Genomic DNA, 15,919 nt, shown 5'->3' on the forward strand with positions numbered 1-15,919 from the left:
TTTTAGTAATCCATTTTTAACAGCTTTTATTTAACTTTTAATGTTTTAATTTTTAATTATTATGGATACATAATAGCTGTACATATTTATGGGGGACATATGATGTTTCAATATAGGCGTTAGAGTATAATCATCACATGAGCATAATTGGGGTAACCATCGCCTCAAATATTTATCATTTATTTGTGTTAGTAACATTCCAGTTCTACTCTTTTAGTTATTTTAACTTATACAATAAATTGTTGTTAACTATAGTCACCCTATTGTGTTACTGACCGCTAGATCTTACTCATTCTAACTGTATTCTTGTATCCATTAACCATCCCCTCTTTATCTCCACACTGCCTCCCAGACTACCCTTCCTAGCCTCTGATAACCATCATTCTCGTCTCCATTTTTTTAACTCCCGTATGTGAATGAGAATATGCAATATTATTTGTCTTTCTAGTTTATTTCACTTAACATAATATCCTCCAGTTTCATACATGTTGTTGCAAATGACAGAATCTCATTCTTTTTTATGACTGAATTATATTTCATTGTGTATATACCACATTTTCCTTATCCATTCATGTGTTAATGGACAATCAGGTTGTTTCCATAATTTGGCTATTGTGAATAGTGCTTCAATTAACATGAGAGAGCAGCTATTTCTTCAGTGTACTGATTTCATTTCTTTGGGGTATATACTGAGGAGTGGGATTGCCAGATCATATGGTAGCTCTATTTTCAGTTGTGTGAGGAACGACAAACTGTTCTCCATAGCAGTTGTACTAATTTATGTTCCCACAAACAGTGTATGAGGGTTCCCTCTTCTCCACATCCTCGTCAGCATTTGTTATTACCTGTCTCTGGGATAAAAGCCATTTTATCTGAGGTGAGATTATATCTCATTGTAGTTTTGATTTGCATTTCTCTCATTACTAGTGATGTTGAGCATTTTTCACGTATCTGTTGGTTATTTCTATGTTTTCGAGAAATGTCTATTTATATCTTTTGCCAATTTTTAAATTAGATTATTTTTTCCTAGTGAACAGTTTGAGCTCTATAATATTCTGGTTATTAATATAAGGGCCCTCATTGTAAAAATCACCTTTTCTACATTCAGCATTTTTTTGTAATGTGATCAAACATATTTAGTTACAACTGTTAGCTTCATCTCAATTGTTTCAGTTTTTAAATATTATAATATGAAATATTTTGAAAATACTGAAAAGTAAAAAGAATAAATAAACATGTGTTCACACCACTAAGATCCAACAAATGGTAATATTTTGTCATGTTTCTGATATTTCAATTTTTCTTAAAAAAATGAAGAATTACAACAAATACAAGAGAAGATTCTCTGATTCTAGTACCCATACAAATTTCAGGATAATGTTTGTGTATAGAGAGGAAGAAGAGAACTAGAATCCCACAAGACTGTCCCCACTTCAGATGCCAATCAGAAACCACAGGGTATGATTTGTGCTTCTGCCCACCCATAGTTGGCTACAAATTGGGCCTTCCCAAAACTGCCTCCCTGGGTTCAATTAATTTGCTAGAATGGCATACAGATCTCAGGGTGAAACACTTTATTTACACTTATCTATTCATTATAAAGGATATTACAAGGGATACAGATAAACAGGCGGATGGAAGACACATTAAGCAAGGTATGGGGAAGGGACACGGAGTTTCCATGCCCTCTCTGGGGCACCACCCTCCAGGAACCTCCACGTGTTACCAATCTAGAAGCTCTTTGAACTTTTATGAACAAAAAGAGGCTTTTATGTAGGCAGGATTGATTAAATCATTGGCCATTGGTGATTACCTCAACCTTCATCCCTGCTCCCCTGCCTGGAGGTTGGGAGTAGATGAGACTGAAAATTCCAACCCTCTGATCACAGAGTTGGTTCCCCTGGCAACCAGGCCCCACCCTAAAGCTATCCAGGAGCTCCCAGCTATCACTCCAATCTTTGGAAATCCCAAAATCCCAAGGGTTTTACTAGCTGTGTGCCAGGAATAATGATCAAAGACCAAATATTACAACAAAATATTCTCCTAGTGCCCCATTTACAAAGGTTATAAGGAGCCCTGTCTCAAGATCCAAGACAGAAGCCAATTTATATATTTCTTATCATGGTTAACCACTCACCCACCCACTAACTCTGTTCCAAAGGAATCCCCAGGGAATACTACTCTACCAATGTATTGAGAAATATATTGGTAAATAAAGAACCAACATCCCAGAAAAGTTCAGTGGCTTCAGATCAGTGATGGTGTTTGAAAATGATCTCCTTGACATGGCCTCCCTGATTCCCAATCTTAAGGGACAGTTGGTAATTACCAAAATAGGCAACAAGAAGCACCAGCCAAAACAGTTTTAACCACAGATATCATTGAGAGCAACAAGTTGATTATGGTATTCCTAGAACAGATATAGATATCTATACCATCTATAACATATGAAAAAAATTAGAACTTTTATTTTTGTGAACAGAGTCTTAACTTCAAGCAACACAATGGAGAATCACAACTTCTCACTAAGTTCCCAGACTTGAGTCCTTTCACAGATATGAGCCCCTTCGATAAAGGGAGGACCAGATACCATCAATAATTCCCACTGTTACACTAACACAAGAAGTTTGTATAAAATTTCTCTCTTGAGTTCCTTCTAAGGCACAGAGCAAGGAGCCCGCGTAGGTGCCTTCCAGGCCTCTCCCAAGTATGGAAATAAAGGAAAATCTTGAGTTGCTTTGAAAGAAATTTTAGGCACTTAGCTAGCTCTGAGAAGTAAATGAGCAACTTGGTAAATAAAAAAGTAATAGTAGCTGTAAACAATAGCCAAGGAAGTTAGAGTCACAAGATGTTTGGTTCCCTGCAAAACTAAGAATAACATGTTCACATATGTCCCTGAGTTGTGTTTCAGAAACCTGGGCCCACACTAAATGGATCCATTGGTACATAGACCTCAGATAAGAAGGAATTGTGGACTGAACTCCAACTGCTGTTCTTTCTAAGTTTCTTCCTAAGGGGTTTGGAGGTAGTCACACCCATGAGCCATACCTAATGTATCTATTCTGCTCATCCCAAATTTTTAAACAAAGCTTTTCTTCCTTAACTAGTTGCAAATCAGAAAACCTTTGAATCTATCTATGACCTGGAAGCACCTGCTTCAAGATATCCCACTTTTTCAGTCCCAACCACTGTATAACTTACATGTATTGATTTTGAATTTTGCCTGTAACTTGAGCTCTCCTGAAATTGACCCCTGCCTTTAAAAACCTGTGCTTGCAAGCCATCAGTGAAGTCAGGTATTAAGCAGGCGTTGCCAGATTGTCCTTGCTTGGTGCCCTGCAAGTAAACACCCTCCTTTCACCTGCTGCAAACCTCAACGTGTATGTTTGGCCTTATGTAAGTGCTGAGTGAGTGAACCCCAGTTCAGTTTGGTAACAGTAGTGTGGCTGTACACTGGAGAAAGACAAATACTCAGATTCTTCAGAGATTATTGCACTCGTTCAGAGCTTACAAATTCCCATGGATCCTATATGTCAGTGTGGTCCAGTAGTCATGGGTGGGGGCTTACCGATGCCAATGACCTACATTAAATAAAGTTGAGAAAGCAGAAAGTCTTTGTTGCAATGCAGAAGAAGGAATACAACAATCAGAATCCAACTCACAGTTGAATGCATGATTCTGTGGATCCCCTCGTGCTTAGCTAACTATTCAGTTTCTGAATGCAAAGTCTACATTCAACAATAGGAAGTATACCTACTTCAGCTCCTTGTTTTATGAAGTAAGGGCTCTAAGGTAGGAAGATCAGATGAAAGTGGCTGGAATAGCCCCTTTTTTGAAAATAGAAAGTCACAAAAAATATTACAGAGATTACTGCAATGATCAAATTTGAAAGACTAAGGGGTAAAGATTTCTGCTGCCTCCTTGTTTAATTCACCTATGTGGCCTATGGAAAAAAACAGATGGCTTTTACAGAATTATGTGGAATATCGTAAATGTAATCAGGTAGTGTTGCTACTTGCATGGTTGCTCAAATGTGATTTCTTACTGGAAACCTAGTACGCCATTATTAAATCTGGCAAATGCTTTTTCTCTAGACTGTTTCTTGAGACCACAGAAGCAATTTGGCATGTGGCAGAAACAGTACTGTGGATTCCCTGTATTAACGCAGGGGCTTTGGCAACTCTCTGGCTCTTTGTCATAACCAAGTTCCAAAGATCTGGGTCGCCTTATCCCACTGAACATTATGTTGGTCCAGGATTTTGGTAACATCCTTCTAATTGCACCTGGAATTAAATGTGTAGAACTACCAGCCGGGTGTGGTATACCTGTAATCCCAGCACTTTGGGAGGCCGAGGCAGGCGGGGTTACCTGAGGTCAGGAGTTCGAGACCAGGCTGGCCAACATGGTGAAAACCCCATCTCTACTAAAAATGCAGAAAAGAAAAATTAGCCAGGCGCGGTGGCACATACCTGTAATCCCAGTGACTTGGGAGGCTGAGGCAGGAGAATTGCCTGAGCCCGGGAGGCAGAGGTTGCAGTGAGCCAAGATCGTGCCACTGCACTCCAGCCTGGCTGACAGAGTGAGACTCTGTCTCAAAAAAAAAAAAGAAAAAGAAAGAAAGAAAGAAAGAAAGAAATACTATTACACTAAAACTAAATTTGTACAAGTCATCACTCACCTTAACAAATATTACACCTTCCTCTCAGTGTGCAGTTTTCCTTTCTCTGTTTTGTCCCTTTACCTGAAAAAGCCCTCTCTTGCCTCACAATTTGACCTCATTTGGCTTCTATTAAAGGATGTGCTCATTTTCCTTTCTTAATTTTCTAATCTTTTTTTTTCTGTGACTTTTACTGGTTCTATTTCTTCTCCATTGCCCTTCCCCCGACACACCTCGCCAATGTCAGCCCATTGCTCATGTTGTCTTTACATGATACATATTTTAGTCTAGAATTTATGAGGAAAGTGGACTCCAGTCTAGGAATTTTGAGGAGAAAGAGATTTAATACAGGGAGTTAGAAACGTACACATTAGGCTGGGCACGGTGGCTCACACCTGCAATGCCAGCACTTTGGGAGACTGAGGTGGGCAGATCACAAGGTCAGGAGTTCTAGACCAGCCTGGCCAACATAGTGAAATCCTGTCTCTACCAAAAATACAAAAATTATATGGGCATGGTGGTGCACACCTGTATTCCCAGCTACTTGGGAGGCCGAGGCAGGAGAATCGCTTGAACTCGGGAGGTGGAGGTTGCAGTGAGCCAAGATCGCACCACTGCACTCCAGCCTGGGCAACAGAGTGAGGCTTCATCTCAAAAAAAAAAAAAAAGAAAAGAAAAAAAAGGTACACATTTGTAAAGCTGGAGGAAGCACAAGTGATTCCAGAAAGTGGCTGGAAATCTAACAATGAGAGCCCACAGGGGTGAGGTAAGGCCACCAATGAGAAGTCAGACAACAGTTGCCAAGGAATATGAGGACTATACCCTCTGAACATCATGAAACTGCCTCACCTTGAAATAATCTACTCTGAAACTATGCAAGAAAGAAATTCTGAGGAATTCGTTCCAGGCTTCTTTCCTATGAGACAAAGGAGAAGGAGGGAACAGACAGGAGCACTGCTGAGTTGACAAAAGACAACCCAGTTGTTTTCAAGGATGTAAACCCACCACCCTAGAAACACTCATCCCTAATCTGAGCCTTTAAAACAAAACAAAACAAAACAAAAACAAAAACAAAAACAAAAAAGTATCATTCTAATTTTGCCAAGATAATCTCAAACTTGAATCTGAAACAAACTCTTTACAATAGTCTGTCTTCCAGTTTTCTCTTCTGACCCCGGGATTGTATCCTCCATAGTCTTTGACTTTTAAATCAGGAGGTCAAACTTTATTTCTTCTTTTTCATAATCTGTGAATCTCATTGTTTTCTACTTTCCATAGTTGATTTCTTTCTTCTCAACCATGCTGCAAGCATAATACTTTAAGTTATAATTACCCGTTTCCTATATTTCTATATTCAGATCTCCATGCCTTTGCAGTATATTTATCAGCCTTTCTGCATGCTATGCAAGTCTAGATTCAAAAATATGGCTCTGCTGATAAACACCCTTGTGTAGTTCTCCATGTCCTCAGAATAAAGTCCAAAATTCTCATGAGGCCCTCCGTTCTGCTTCAACTTACCTATATGTTTTCATCTCTGACAGTCATAATGGGCTTCTCCCTGCAGTGAACGCACTGTACTAATGTCCATCTCTTTGATTTATTTATAATTACCATGAACTGCAATGCTCTTATTATCTTTTATCATCAAAATCTGCCCCATCTCAAGTGTGATCTTCCCATGATCTGCCAGAACTCCAGCCTGCTTTGATGCCTTGCTTTCTTTGAAATCCCGGATCTGTTAACATATACTTCTGCATTTATCCTTATACTATTTTTCAGTGTTGTTTAATTTAATTCACTCACTAATGATTATCATCACTGTGCCAGAAACTGTACTGGGCACTACTTAAATACTCCATGTTCATTTGCTTGGTCTCTCCACCTAGACTATGAGTTCCTTGAGGCTGGGATTATATTTTACATGTTTCTTATGATCTGTATATTGTCCAGCAAGATGTACAGCAGATCTTACTAAATTGTATTAAATTGGTCTCAAATTTGGCAAGAGAAAATAAGATGATGAATTTATTGAATTAATAGGGGAAAATAGAATGGAATTAGGAATCATCAATAGACATCTGATTGTCAAATTGTTAGATTGATTCATATTAAACCTCAAGCAGAATAATAGCACAGTCTTCACCACAGTAATTTCCTTCTTCAAATTTTGCCAGAACATAACTTTCCAGAAAGAAAGAGATTTTTAAGTTATGCATGTGTGGAGAACTTGACAACACAGAGCAATTAAATTCTCACACGCTTAGTCCATAATTTATAAAAGGTAATAGCCCAAAGCTTAATTTTGAGTTCTGAAAAATGCAACTATTATTTTTCTTTTAACTGTTCTACCTAAAGGACCCTGCCCTTTGACAAGCTTGTGAACAATGAATTATAAAACAGAGAGAACTTTCTCCTGTGCCAGTAATAAATGCTTTCTATCTTTCCTAGTAGATCAATCAAAGATCGTTATTTATTGGCCCATTTTGTTAAATCTTATTTTAATAATAATAAGATCTCCCATTTTTTAAAAGCTTTGTTGACATACAAAATGCACAAATTTAATGTCTACAATTCGATAAGTTGTGACATATGTATACATCCATGAAACCACTATTATAATCAAAATAGTGAATATAAACATCACCCCCCAAATCCTCCTAGAGCCAACCAGGGATCTGTTTTTAGTTACTATAGATTAATTTGAATTTTCTAGAGTTTTACATCAATAGAATCATGCAGTATGCACTATTTATTGGTTGGCTACTTTTACTCAGTATAATTCTTTTTGTTTTCCCCATATTATTGTATATAACAATGGGTCACTCCTTGTTGTTGCTCAACTGCTTTCAGTCAGCATAATTACTTTGAAATTTATCCATGTTGTTGCATATATCAATAGTCTACTCCCTTTTAGTATTGAGTAATAGTCTATTATATAAATATTACACAATTTCTTTATCTATTAATTTGTTCATGGCATTTAGGTTGTTGCCAATTTTTGGTGATTGCTAGTAAAACTGTCATAAACATTATGTATAAGCCCACGTATGGAAATACACCTTGCTTTCTCTTGGGTAAATTCTCAGGCATAAGTTAGCTGAATAGTATTTTAGGCATATGTTAAACAATTTAAGAAATTGTCAAACTATTTTCAAAGGGGCTTGGCCATTTTATGTTCATAGCAATAGTATGTGAGAATTCAGTTTCTTCACAACTTCACTAACACTTGGTATTGTCAAACTTTTAAATTTTAGCCATTCTAGTAAGTGTATAGTGGTTATTGTGGTTTTAACTTAAATTTACCTAATAAATAATTACACTGAACATTTTTATACATCTATTTTCCATCTGTGTATCTTCATTATGAAGCGCCTCTTCAAATATTTTACCTATTTAATTGGAATTTGCTTTAGTGTTATTGAAGTTTGAGAGTTCTTCATATATTCTGGATATGATCTTTAATCGGATATTTATCATATATGTGTCTTATAAATATTTTCTTCTAGTCAATGACTTTTTAAATTTTCTTCATGGTACCTTTTAATGAGCACTGGTTTTAAAATTTTGATAAACTACATTTTACCAATTTCTTATTTTATGGACTGTGCTGTAGTATCATGTTTAAGGAGCCTTTGCATAAGCTGAGGTCAAAAAGATTTTCTAATACATTTTCTTCTAAACTAATTATTGTTTTAGTTCTACATTTATGTATGTGATCTGTTTCAATTACTTTTGTTCATGTTGTAATGTATAGATTACAGTCCTTTTAAAAATATATTTTTATATGTGGATTTCCAATAGTTCTGGCACTATTTGTTGAAAAGATTATTATTTAACCAAAGAATTGCGTTTGTATACATGTCAGAAATCAGTTGTCCATGTACATAAGAGCTTATTTTTGTACCCCCTATACTGTTTCATTTATCTATTTTTCTGTCTTGACACCAGTACCATTATAACGTTCTTGATAGCATCACAAGTTTTGAAATTCATTAGTATTATCTCTTTATCTTTTAAAAATTTTTCAACTTCTTTATTTATTTTACTATCTTAGATCTTTGACATTTTCAAATGAATTTTGCAGGTAGCTTGTCAATTTCTACAAAAACACATGCAGAGATTTTGATTAGGATTACATTGAACCTAAAGATCAATTTGGGGCAAATTATCATCTTAACAATATTAAGTGTTCTGGTTCACGAATATACTATGTATCTCCATTTACTGAGGTCTTCCTTAATCTCTGTCAACAGTGTTTTAGAGCTTTCCAAGTGCAGGATCCTACACATCTTTTTTTTAACCCAGAAATACCTCATGTGATTTTATATTTTTTATGTTAGTCTAAATGGTATCATTTTATGTAATTTCAATTTCTGGTTGTTTATTGATAGTGTATAACAACTTAGTTTGGCATATTGGCTTTGCATTTTGTACCTTGCCAAAAATCACTTATTAGTTCTAGTAGTGCTTTTGCAGATTCCTTTGGGTTTTCTACATAGATGATCATGTTGTCTGCAAAAGCAGGCAGTTTGGATGGCCTTAATTTCCTTTTGTTGCCTTATGTAATAAGAACATAGTCCTATATATTTACAGATCTAGTTGCCATTTCCTGTGCTCTTCATCCCATTTTGTAAATCCGTATTTCCATCTGCCATACTTTTCCACAGATTTCTATTAACATTTCTTGTAGTATGATTTGCAGGTGATACTTTTTTTAGTTTTTGTGTGTCTGAAAAAGTTTTTTTAAATTAATTTTATTTGAAATCTATTTTCACTGAGTAGAGAATTCTAGGTTGAACTTTTTTTCCTTTCAATGTGAGATGTTATCCTGCATACTGTTTTTGTCAAGAAATTGACTGTCATCCCACATTTGTTTCTCTGCATATCACATGACTTTTTTCTCTGAAGGCTTTAAAGACTTTCTGTGTATCACTGGTTTTGAGCACATTGATTATATTTTGCCTCAGTGTACTTGGGTCTTTTGATATTCTTGGATCTTTTAATATCAATTTTGAAATGTTTTCTAGTATTCTTTCGTTAATCTTTGCTTTGCTCATCTCCCTTGAAGACTCCAATTACTCGTATATTAGACCACTTGAAGTTGTCATAGCTCAATGATTCTCTTTTCACTGTTTATCTTTTTTTTTCTTTCTCTCTCTCTTTTCTTTTGTATAATTTATGTTGCTATGTCATGAAGTTTCTTAATCTTTCCCTCTGCAATGGCTAATCTGCTTTTAATTCTATCCAGCATATTTTAATGTCACACATTGTAGCTTTCATTTTTGAAAGTCTGAGTGTTTTAAAAATTATCTTTCCTCTTTCTACCTAATTTTTTGAACACGTAGAAAACCTCTATAACTCCTCTTTTTAATGTTCGTATCTACAAGTTTTAACATTTGTGCCAGTTATGGGTCTATTTCAATTGATTATTTTCTTCTCATTATGGATCACACTTTCCTAATTTTTGGAAGGCCTGATAATCTTTGATTGGACATGTCAAACGTGAATTTTTTCTTTGTTGGGTGCTGAATAGGTATGTACTTCTATAAATATTCTTGAGGTTTGTTCTGAATACAGTTAAATTACGTGGAAACAAAATCTAAGGTCTTGTTTTCATGATTTGTTAGATGCCAGTAACATTTGTTCTAAGGTTAATTATTTCTCATTACTGAGATGGGACTTTTCTGAGTATTCCACCCAGTGCCTTGTGAATTATGATGTTTTCCAGTCTGGCTAGTGAGAATAGGCACTATTCCCAGCCCCCTGTGGTACCAGTAGTTTTTTATCTAATCCTCTTGGATATGCTAATCTGTACCCTGCTGAATACTCAAAGAGGAAACTCCATATCCATAGGGCTCTTTATTTATGCATGCAGTTCTTTATTTATGCCTTCTTTATTTATGCACCTAGGCTGTACCCAGGTTCTCCCTCCCTTCACCACATCCTGGAAACTCTCTCAAAGCAACAAGTGGGGGAAGCAATAGGACTCACCTCATTTGTTACCAGTAAATTAAAAGTCACTGTCCTTTATTCCCTGATGGCCAATGTGTTAAAAATTATTGTTTCAAGTATGTTAGTCTTTGTTCTTTGTTGGTTTGTTTATTTCAAGCAGGAGGGTAAATCTGTTCCTTGTTGTTTTATCTTGGTTGGAAGTAGAAGTCCTTTTTTGTTTCTCTTAATGTGAATGGAGATAAATAAATTTAAGATATTTTTATCATAGAGAATTAAAGATGATATATATATACTTGCCAAATTCTTAGAATAAAATAAAATAAATAAACATTGACAGGACTCTAGATTGTCCTTGATATTTTCAAAAATAAATATGTTCAGACACAAAACAAATGAATATAACTGTTGAATATACACAAAAAATTCATAAATACTAGTTAGCAAAAGGCAGAAATCTATTAAAATAGCAATATGCTATAACCATAAAATTAAGAATAATTTTGGACATCAGTTAACATTGTAACTCTCTTATAAAATATTTGAGTACAGACTTGGAATTTTAACAAAACTCGTTCAAATCCCAACAATATCACTTACTTGCTATGTAATTTGGGGCATATTTCTTATCTCCTTTCATAGGCACTTTATCTTGGCTAAAAAACTGACCTCATTAAGATTATAAGAAGAGTAAATAAAGCACTGTTTGGGGCACTCGCACTGAAGTTTTGGAATGCCACTTATTTTTTTAAGTTACTTTCTAGAATTGTGTAGAAATTGCAAAGTTAGGGGTGATCTGCTCCAATTTCTCACTCTCCGTGGATTTTTTTCAGAGATGTGCACTCAGCTTTTACTTTGTACACTACCAGTCAAAGAAATTTGTATATTTAAAAGCTAAAGGATTTAGGGTTATGTGTGAAAGCATTTTATAAATCTAGGACACTATTATATTGTTAGACTAAAAGTAAAATCTGATAGTTCACTCAGACATTTATAAGATTTGACTAAGCTTTAAATGCATTCTGCAGATGCAATCTACAACCGTTTACAGCTAAGTCAGTACTTAGCCCATGCTAACCCAGTGTCCTCTGTCTCAGTCAAGAAAAACAGATAGCCTCCTTTACAGCTGTTTCTCCTTGTTGGAATCATTTTAGGCAATGGCTTTTGATTCATTTAACTGTCTTGTAATTCATGCATACATTAATTTAGATGCACAACAAATAGATATGCAACTGATACATAAGACGTATTGCCTAGGCCTATGCAAAATGCTGAGTGGGAAAAAACAGCATGATGTTTGTTCCCAAGAAAGACCAGATAGACAAGCAAAGAGAGAAAAAAAAAAAAAAAAAAAAGCTGGACCCCAGTGGCTCATGCCTGTACTCAAGTACTTTGGGAGAAGGAAGTGCGTGGATTGCTGGAGCTCAGGAGTTCGAGACCAGCCTGGGCAACATGGTGACCCCCTGTGTAGCCTGGCATAGTGGCTCATGCCTGTAATCCTAGCACTTTGGAAGGCTGGGGCAGGATGATTGCTTGGGCTCAAGAGTTTGAGACCAGCCTGGGCAACACGGTGAAACCCTGTCTTGACCAAAAATATAAAAAATTAGCTGTATAAATATAAAAAATGGCACGTGCCTAAGGTGCCAGCTACTCAGGAGGCTGAGGTGGGAGGATTGCTTGAGCCCAGGGGGTAGAGGCTGCAGTGAGCCAAGATCATGCCAGTGCACTCCAGCCTGGTTGACAGAGTGAGACCCTGTCTCAGGAAAAAAATAATAATAGACAGATAGATAGAGATATAGATATAGATGATATAATTGAAAATACAAACTTCAAACTAGATGTCATGGTAACAAATTAATGCTGAGCTCCGAGAAGAATGAATTGTTGTGGACTGGAGTAGTCAGGAGAAACTTTATGTAATAGGTGGCTGCTGAGCTGGGACTTCAAAGTTGAGTACAAGCTGACATTGTGGAGATGAGGTTGTACCAGCGAAGAACCGTGATGAGAGCAAAATCAAAGAGACATGGGATATGTGGGATGTTAGAGGCAATGAGTGGACTAGGACTGGTCCTGTTGGCTGGTTTCTAGTGATACTTGAGAAAGTATTATGGGAGATAGATTTGGAAAAATAAATTCAGGTAGTGGAAGACTTTATTCTGCAGGTACTGAGGAGTATGGCAGAGATTTGCTAGTTGACACCAATCCTCATTACCCATTCTTTCTGTGTGGTCATTGAAATTCCTGGTTTAACGGGATGCGTGGGTATTCAGAACAAAAAGCATTTACAACCCTTCCTTGTAGCTGTGTGGTGCCAATGGAAGTGATGTGTGCTTCTGAGTAGGTCCTTAAAGGGAAGAGGTATTCTTTCTTCCCTTTAACTTTCCCTATTGTCTGGCCTATTGTGTGAAATGTGGAAGTAGGCTGCTACTTGGGTCCATGTGAGCAAAGCGAACACCTCAGCATTGTAGAGTAGCCAGAGAGAAGGATCCTGAGTCCCAGACAGCTTCGGGCAGCCATAGTTTGGGCTACTCACATACACATTTTATGAGCTAAAATTTCACTTCTATTTTGTTTAAGCCACTGTATTTTGAGATCTGTAATGTAGCAGCCAAAATTTTGAATTGAGCTATTGCTTCCTCGTAGCCCTTATGGTAGCCAGACAAGGCCTAGGGTGGCCAGTGGCCCCTGAGCTTCACGTATCCTAACATGCCGTATAATATATACATGAATGAGTTGGGAAGCTCCGCCTTTCTTACAACAAGGAATCTCTGGAAGTGTTTGAGTAAGGAAGCAGCAATATAAGAATAAAGTTTCACAGGAATTAATCTGAGTGACATTTAGCAGATCAGTGTTGCCTGGGGCTAGGAGTGGGGACTGCAGGATTTATCAGAGATGGGCAAGAGGAAACTTTTTGACATGATGAAAATGTTCTAGATCTTGATTGTGGTTGTGGTTACATGAGTATATATAGTTGCCAAAACTAATTAACTGTATACTTGAAAGGGGTATATTTACTAGGTGTGCGTGTGTGTGTGTGTGTATATACATATATATGTGTGTGTGTGTGTGTGTGTGTATATGTGTTTATATATATGTACATAAAATCTCAATAAAGTTGATTTAAGAACTTAATTTGGGCTGGGCACAGTGGCTCATAATCCCAGCACTTTAGGAGGCTGAGGTGGGCAGATCACGAGGTCAGGAGTTCAAGGCCAGCCTGGCCAACATAGTGAAACCCCATCTCTACTAAAAATACAAAATATTAGATGCGCACCTGTAGTCCCAGATACTTGGGAGGCTGAGGCAGGAGAATCGCTTGAACCCAGGAGGCAGGGGTTGCAGTGAGCCGAGATCACGCCACTGACTTCAGCCTGGGTGACAGTGTGAGACTTCATCTAAAAAAAAAAAAAAGAACTTAATTTGCCTGTGTGTGTATGTGTGTGTACAAGATACTTTAGATAATTTATACTTGTTCTTGGGAAATAATAGTAGGAATGAGGTTAGACAAGAGCATCATTTTGAAAGAAGTAGTAATAAAATCTGGAGATCAATTAGGCCTGGTGATATTGATTTACATGTAGGAAAATTTGGCTTTTCTACGTAAAGAATCATCTGAGCTTCACCACAGGTCGGTGAAGATACCATGCCACAAAATGGGGAGAGTGGAAGTACAGCTCTGCCACATATTAGCTAAGTAAATTTATTCAGTCTCTTGGAGTCCCTCTTCTTCATTTGTAAAATAAAGTGGGGTGCCTGCAAATTGCAAATGAGTTGCAAAGAACAGAGAAAATAAGTGTAAAGAACCTCCTACATGTGCCTGGTACCTAGTACGCACCCCTGAAAGTATGAGATAAAGAATGACTGCAATTAACACATAAAAATAGAAAAAGAAAAGCTTTCAAGATCAAGATGATACCAAAGATTCTGTATGTTTCTAGGATGTGAGGAAATGAGAACTCAGTTCATAGGGGAGACGAATCTACTTGTAAATCTCAGAATGACAATAGGAAGAGGGTTGGGTGAAGCAGCATAGCAGTTGGCAGTGTTTTTAAAAAGGGGGCAGCTCCTTTGCCAGAGAAGATTCAGTAGTATAATCATTTCTTGTTTTTACCTCCCTTGACTCATCCACAGGAGTGGGAGTTCAGACAAAAGGAAGCTTCTGTGGCAATCTATTTAAGATTCTCCTCATATAAGATTTGGTTCCCAGCCCATTTTCTGTCAGGCTTCCTGAGATGGGAAAGCAAAGCATAAAAATTCTCAGGCTTGACAGTGAATTCTCCAAAGCTCCAGACTGAAATTTACAGCTGCCTGTAGACATCTCCATCTGCATGTCCTGCAGGCATCTCTAACTCTGTGTCTCAGACCAAATTAATTACCCTCTCATACTCGTTCCCCTCCAGTCTTCCATCTAGGTTAATGCCATGCCAATTTGCCAGGCGCAAAATTCAGAAATTTCAGTTCTTTTACTTCTTGTCCCACACTCCCTGAGGTCTATCTACTGCCAATTTTTGTGGATTCACCCTGGTGTGATCTGTTTTATGCACTCTTGATTTTTGACGTCCATTGTTCTGGTGAGGATCCTTATCCCTCTCCAGGACCACAGCAACAGCAAACTATCCAGTCTCCCACCAGGACCTGCAGTGTGTACAACTCTCAAGCGCTCCACTTACCTAGACTGTGGTCAATGGTGACCCACCCACTCAGGAGTTGCATAATGAGTATAACTGTCTCCTGGTCCCCTCTTTCTTACTTGGCTAATCCAGTTAAATTAATGAAATATTCATTTCTCTTTCTGAAATCACTTCGGTGACTTTACTTTTAGCCTACAGAACAAAGCACCTAAATTCAAATTTCATTCATTTGCTCTCCCATGGCATCTCTTCAAGCATTCTATGATCTAACCACATTGAACCATAAGTCATAACTCCAAAATCATGTATACTTTTTAACCTCAAACTCATGGCTCATGGAACGTTTTCCACGAGCTAGCTAGACTCCACTGCTCCTTCTGATCCAGCTTGAAGGCCATCGCCTTGGCATAGCGGCCTTAATTCCACTCTACTCCATCTCTTATTCTTAAGAAGGGCCCTACTTGCTGTATATTCCCTTATTTATTTTTCCTGTGGTTAGCACGAGTGTCTCTAACCCAGATTCTACAGTGTTTAAGGACAGACATCATCTCTTGTTGCCATCTCTGAGTCTCCAGGGCACTTTGAATGGACTGTTAACCAGTCTAAAAATAATCTTCTTAAATTTCTACTTTTAAAAAATGGTGATTTTTTTAACCAAAGAAAGCTTTTAAAAATTCCCAAA

General features: G+C 37.2%; 1 protein-coding gene across 4 annotated transcripts in view; it reads right to left on the bottom strand.

Annotated features, from left to right (window-relative positions):
* TSPAN12 (tetraspanin 12) overlaps positions 1–15,919 on the bottom strand; it is a 106,056-nt gene that overhangs the window by 17,691 nt on the left and 72,446 nt on the right. For 3 of the 4 annotated variants that reach the window (XR_010585819.2, XM_065542506.2, XM_065542504.2), the window contains exon 8: positions 13,881–14,001. Coding sequence is in view for 3 of the 4 variants with exons in the window: in XM_065542506.2 (XP_065398578.1) it covers positions 13,881–14,001 (121 nt within the window). In the remaining variant the exon portion in view is untranslated. Of the gene's footprint in view, positions 1–9,817; positions 10,832–13,880; positions 14,002–15,919 lie in introns of those variants that run through there. The other variant, XM_065542505.2, reaches the window with a different exon arrangement.

Source organism: Macaca fascicularis, chromosome 3, assembly GCF_037993035.2.
Source record: "Macaca fascicularis isolate 582-1 chromosome 3, T2T-MFA8v1.1".
Classification (NCBI taxonomy): Eukaryota; Metazoa; Chordata; class Mammalia; order Primates; family Cercopithecidae; genus Macaca; species Macaca fascicularis.